We start from the raw sequence: 5779 nt of genomic DNA on the forward strand, positions 1-5779 counted from the left end.
TTCCATTTCTCCTTGGCATGACTGGGAGGGAAGGAGGGGACTGGGAGCAAGAAGGCAGCAGCATAAGGCAGAGTTATGAGTGAAGCTTGTGAGTGTAGCAGGAGCCTCTGTGGTGAAGAATAATGAATGAGATGCTTGGTAGAACCCCAGGGCTGCAGCAGCAGCATATGAGCTTTGCCATAGGATGTGCTGCCAAGTCATGTCCATCTCAACCCAGTGCCCCACTGCCCACCCATGGCCTGGGGCACCCACAGGAGACAACTGGAGCTGCCAGGGCCCCAGGGGAAATGATGGGATTTGGGGACTGTGCAGCTCCACGAGTCCCCAGGCTGCGGTGGCCTTGGCAGAGGAAGGCAAGACATCACACTGTGAAGCCGGGGCAGAACCAGGCAGGATTCAGAAATAGGAGCTGCAGCTCCCAGAGTGTGTTTGAGTTGAAAAATACACAGGTTGTGCTAAAAATCAGATTATCACAGGTTGAGAAAGCCCTCTGAGATCAAGTCCATTAGTCCAGCACTGCCAGGTCCACCACTAAACCATGTCCAAAAGCACAACATCTACATGTTTTTTGAACACTTCCAGGGATGGCGATTCCATCAGGGCATGGGAAGGATATTAGGCAACATACCCCTGCTGTTTGCCTCTACTTTCTGGGTCCCCAGGCATGTTCCTCTCACACTTTCAAGATCTGGCCAACCACTGAAGGCAAAATCTTACTTTGCTTAAAAGGAAGGCTAAAAAACCCAAAGAGACCATCAGGCCCTGCAGACATGTAAGGGCTTTAATTCCTCTCTCCCAAAGCTGCCTTGGCTTCCTCCCAAATCCTCCCCACGGAAAAGGTGGGAGACAGTGCCTTCTCCTGAGTGTACTTCCAGGGGAGTGGGGCAACCCTCCAACCCCAAGGTAGCCACTTCCTCAGGCAGGATGGCCACAGGATTGGGATAGATGTCTCCACCTTGTTGGCTCTGAATAGGAAAAGGTGATGATAAGCAGGCAGTGATGATCCCAGGAAGGGTCCAGCTCTGCCTGGGGTCCAGCTGGAGACATGTTCCCATGGTTATGAGGACAGGAATGTCCAGCTGCCCGTGGTGTGTCTGTCCATGCAGGTGGCACAGTTCCCTGGAAGGAACATGACAAAACCCTCTCACCACCACCTCCACTTGGAAGCTTCTCCTCCTTGGTGGACGTTTAGCCCGTCTCTGGTATGTCAGGGTTGCAATCCACGGCTGTCTCTGCTGCCAGGCCTTCCTGAGGTTGCCATGGCCTTCCCCTCGGCTGTGGCACACACAGCTGGAGCTGGGAGAGGGGATCACTGATGGGAAGCTCCGTTTGTCATTCCTGATATCCCCTGGTAGGTGGTGAGCATGGAGTCACGGACCTGCTCGGTGAGCTTGGGGACATCGTCCGGGCCCAGGCCGAGGGTCTCCACTTCTGGCAGGACCTGGATGATGAGTTTTCCTGGAAGAGTGAGGCAGGAGGGTGAGAGAGAGGGGAAAGAGAACGTGTGAGTGGTGTAGAGAGAGCAAGAGAAGATGCAGCAGGAGGATTGGTGCCAGTCAAGGAACAGGAGAGAAAAGAAGGGAAGTGCCCTCATTGACACACCAAGAGTGGTGTGGGCACCCAGCCGTGGCCCAGGAGCACACAGCAAAAACCCACACCAGGCTTTTCCCACCCACAAGAATCACAAATATGGAAATAGGTGAATCTCTGCTCAAATCCAATGCCGTGTTTCACGTAGAACAGGTTTGCACAGTGGAAAGACCTCAGGGCATGTCTAGATGGTGGCAGGGAGAAGATGTGAGCACATCCAAGCTGGCCACGCTCTGATCTGTGCATAACAAATCCAGCACAGTCCCTCCTTCCAGAAACAGGCTTTGGGATGAGGGAAATTGCACCCAGGACTCCCTGGTGTGTCAGACTCCTCTGGGGAAGCAGCCAAGCGATGGACTGGTGCAAACTGGAAGAATATACTGAGGAGGTGTCATCGTGTGCTTCTGCTCTGGCACCAGAGGCCCTTGTTCTGGCCAGCAGAGACAAGATAGTGCCTGCACAGACACCAGACACCCACCTGGGGATCTGGGGAGTGTCTGTGGTGTTTTCTAATGTTCTTGCATGTCTTTACACGTGCATTGGAACGAGATCCAGCAGTGCTGGAAGCAGAGCCATGTGAAGGAGGCAAAAACAAGCATAGAGAGTTTCACAACAGAAAACAGTATGTCAGGTTGGACAGGGCTTGGAGCAACCTGGGCTAGTGGAAGGTGTCCCTGCCCATGGCAGGGGGTGGAACAAGATCATCTTAAAGTCCCTTCCAACCCAAACACTTCTGTGATTCTGTGATTGTGTGCTCCCTGCCTGCACATCTCACACCCAAAGCCAGGCTGGCTCCTCACTTCACTTGGCCCTATGGAAAGAGCTGAGTGATGACGGGGCTGTGCTGAAAATTCAGGTCTGTTGGGGCAGAAGAGACTTCCAGCAAACACCAGACGTGCTCCATGCATGGCAGTGTCAACACCAGGCACGGAGTGTGGCCTTCCAGAGGCTCATCAGCACACCCAGAGCCTCTGTGGACACAGTGAGCTGTCCTGGCCTGAGGACCAGCCTGCTCCATGTGCAGGAATCCTGACCACGTGTAGCACATCTTCAGGATCAGCCCTGGCAAAACTTGTGGGAGGGAAAACTGGGAATGTGCAAGAAAAACTGACTGGGGTTCTGTCTCCAGCAGTGAAGGTCCTACCTGTTCAACAGCCACTTGGGAAAGGACTCAGAGGTCAGTAAAACATGGGATTAGAGGTCCAATAACCATGGGATTAGAGGTCAGTTATCCATGGGATCAGAGGTCAGCTAACTATGAACTCCCAGGGTGAGGGAAGTTGTTACAAAGGCAAATGTTCATGCAACAGCAAAAAGCCTTTCCTAAAAAACCTCGGGGAATTTGTGGAATCTCCATCCTTGGAGTTAATCCAGACTTGTCTGGACAAGGCACAAAGCAAACTCAGCTGTCTTTAAGTTGGCCTTGCTTTAAGCAAAAGGTTCAGCTGCTTCAGAGACCCCTCCCCACCGTGTTATTGTCTGACTTCCCAGAGCAGGGCTCTGAGCAGGGATGTGGTGGGGAGGAATCCCTGCTCTTGGTCCTATCAACCCCCAGGTGGGGGAGCATTTCCAGTCCCAAAAGGTTTTTGTTCCTGAGGAACAGAGAGAGGACGGGCCCAGCAGGTGAAAGGGGAGTGGAACCAGCCAGTGCAGTGTTTAACATTCTCCCTTCCAGCTGTCTGCCTGTGAGGGAATGACTACACCCAGGCACAACAATGGGAGGGATGAGGATTCCAGATGCAAATCCTCCCCTTAGGAAGCAGCAGGGCTGGCCTGGGGAAGGATGGGAAGTGGCAGAAGCCCAGTTTGGGGCGGGCAGCAGCAAAGGGAGCGGAGGAACAGGATGGAATGCTTTCCTCTCTTGGAATTTTTAACATTTTTTTCTGCATTTTCCTTCTGAAACCCAAGACTTGTGTCATTCTTTTCCCCCATAAAATTCTGTCAGTGAGCAGCAGAAATTCTTGTTGCCATAAATGGATGAAACATGGTAACTGGGGGGACACATTCTCAGGGTGACTTCTGCTGAGAGCTCCGTGTTTGTTTTTGTTTCCCAACTCCCCAAGAACCTGAGGGCAGAGTGGTGGGGCCAGGGGCAGGACCTGCCCCAGGACTCTGCTGCTTCTCCAACTTCCCTCACATTTTCCAAGAAATCCAAGGGGAGAGGAAAAATGATGCCTGAAATCTCCCTTTTCCCACCAAGAAGACACAAAGTGCTGTTGTTTGGCTGCTGTCTCCACATCACACATCTGCCCACCCACCCCATGTCTCCAAGGACTGTGCTCTGCCAACACCCAGCCCCTTCTTTGCCCCAGGTCATCCTCACCTGGGGTGAATCTCTTCTCCTTCTGGTTGTAGAAGCTGTTGTAGGATGAGAACACTACAGGAATGATGGGAACCTGGAAGGGAGACAATCTATAGTGAAGATACACATTTACAGTGAATATTCACATTTACAGTGAATTTTCGCATTTCCCCATCCCTCCTCCAAAATGCAGCTGCTGTTTTCAGGTCAGTTCTGCACCTTGCTGATAATCATCACCATCAGCTTCACAGCAGATACTCAGAGGGTTATTGGGATATTTAGCTCATTTAATTGTATCACCCCACGTCCTCACCATTGGCTTTCACACTTTCTTCTCTGTATTTAAGCCAACCATTGTGGATTGGCAAATTAGGATGTGCCTGGGCAGGTCCAGGGCTCTTGTCAAGCCCCTCCCCACTTTTTTTTCCCCAACCTGTCAGGAAGGTTTTCCACTTTTCCCAGAAACAGCCCCATCCTGTGCCACCCACAAACTCCTCGTGGGCTCCTGGGTGTGTGTTGGATCCACGGGGAAACCGGGGTCCAGGAGCCTGCTTTGCTGGTGGACCATGGCAAGGCAAAGCCCACCCCAAGGGGCAGGAGGCAGGTGGTCTCACCTGGGCTTTCACAGCCAGCTGGAAGGCCCCACGTTTGAAGGGCAGCATGGAGCCTCCGTGGTTGCGAGTTCCCTCGGGGAAGATCAAGACGCGCAACTGCAGGAGGAGGGAGAGGACGTTGAGATGGGGGCACCTCCAGGTGCTGCTCTGAGCCACCACGATCCCCTGGGACTGCTCTGTGTGCTCCTGACCTCCCCTCCACGGACACACAAGGCACTGAACCCACCAGGGATGCTCTCACTCTGCTCTGCTCAGCGCCCAGCCTGGAGACAGCGATCCCTTTCCACCCACGCCAAGGCTCGTGTTTTCCAGAGGCTCCTCCCCAGACTCCTCCCCACTCACATTGTCCTTGTGCAGGGATCGTGCCACCTCTGTCAGGGTGTTGATGGAGCCCTCCCTGTCCTTGCGGTCGATGAAGATGGTCCCCACCAGCCAGCACGCCAGGCCGAAGGTGCCCATGTACAGGATCTCCCTCTTGGCAATGGGCACACAGCGGTGTGGCAGGATCTCCATCAGCGCTGCAAGGGGACAACGAGGGCAGGACAAGTCGTCATCTGCACTCAGAGTTGCCCTAGATACTGGGTTACAGCCCTCTGCCCTGGGAGATGCCATCCCTGCAGCTTCATTGACCCTTAGAATCCCTGGGAATGGGATCCTGGGGGTCTCCAGACCAACCACAGGGTTAGGGGAGGACTATTGCTGGCACTGAAGGAGAGCAGCTATGACACAGCTGTGGTCAGCTGAGAGTCTTGTCCTGATTCCTTGGGTGAAGCTGATGTAGCTTGAAAGTATCTCTAATACCCTGGAGATCAGACCTGCCTCTAATATTCTGGAGATCAAACCTACCTCTAATATCCTGGAGATCAGACCTACCTCAATACAATGGAAATTAGCCCTGCCTCTAATACCCTGGAGACCAGCCCTGGTTGCAATACTCTGGAGATCAAACCTCCCTCTAATACTCTGCAGATCAGACCTGCCTTTAATACCCTGGAGATCAAACCTGCCTCTAATACTTTGGAAATCAAACCTGCCTTTAGTACTCTGGAGATCAAATCTGCCTCTAATACTTTGGAGATCAAACCTGCCTCTAATACTTTGGAGATCAGACTTGCCTTTAATACCCTGGAGATCAAACCTGCCTCTAATACTTTGGAAATCAAACCTGCCTTTAGTACTCTGGAGATCAAATCTGCCTCTAATACTTTGGAGATCAAACCTGCCTCTAATACTTTGGAGATCAGACTTGCCTTTAATACCCTGGAGATCAAAC

At 52.6% G+C, this 5779-nt stretch overlaps 1 protein-coding gene across 1 annotated transcript in view; it reads right to left on the reverse strand.

Annotated features, from left to right (window-relative positions):
- Positions 1-1309: 1309 nt before the first annotated feature.
- Positions 1310-5779, reverse strand: part of LOC108501795 (1-acyl-sn-glycerol-3-phosphate acyltransferase alpha-like) — a 6239-nt gene continuing 1769 nt past the window's right edge. The window contains exons 2-5 of the mRNA XM_017824031.1: positions 4849-5104; positions 4507-4602; positions 3914-3986; positions 1310-1458 (exon numbers count right to left, since the gene is read on the reverse strand). Of these exons, the coding sequence (XP_017679520.1) occupies positions 1310-1458; positions 3914-3986; positions 4507-4602; positions 4849-5104 (574 nt within the window). The remainder of the gene's footprint in view (positions 1459-3913; positions 3987-4506; positions 4603-4848; positions 5105-5779) is intronic.

This window comes from Lepidothrix coronata, unplaced genomic scaffold (assembly GCF_001604755.1).
Source record: "Lepidothrix coronata isolate B3197 unplaced genomic scaffold, Lepidothrix_coronata-1.0 Scaffold108, whole genome shotgun sequence".
NCBI classification, from domain to species: domain Eukaryota; kingdom Metazoa; phylum Chordata; class Aves; order Passeriformes; family Pipridae; genus Lepidothrix; species Lepidothrix coronata.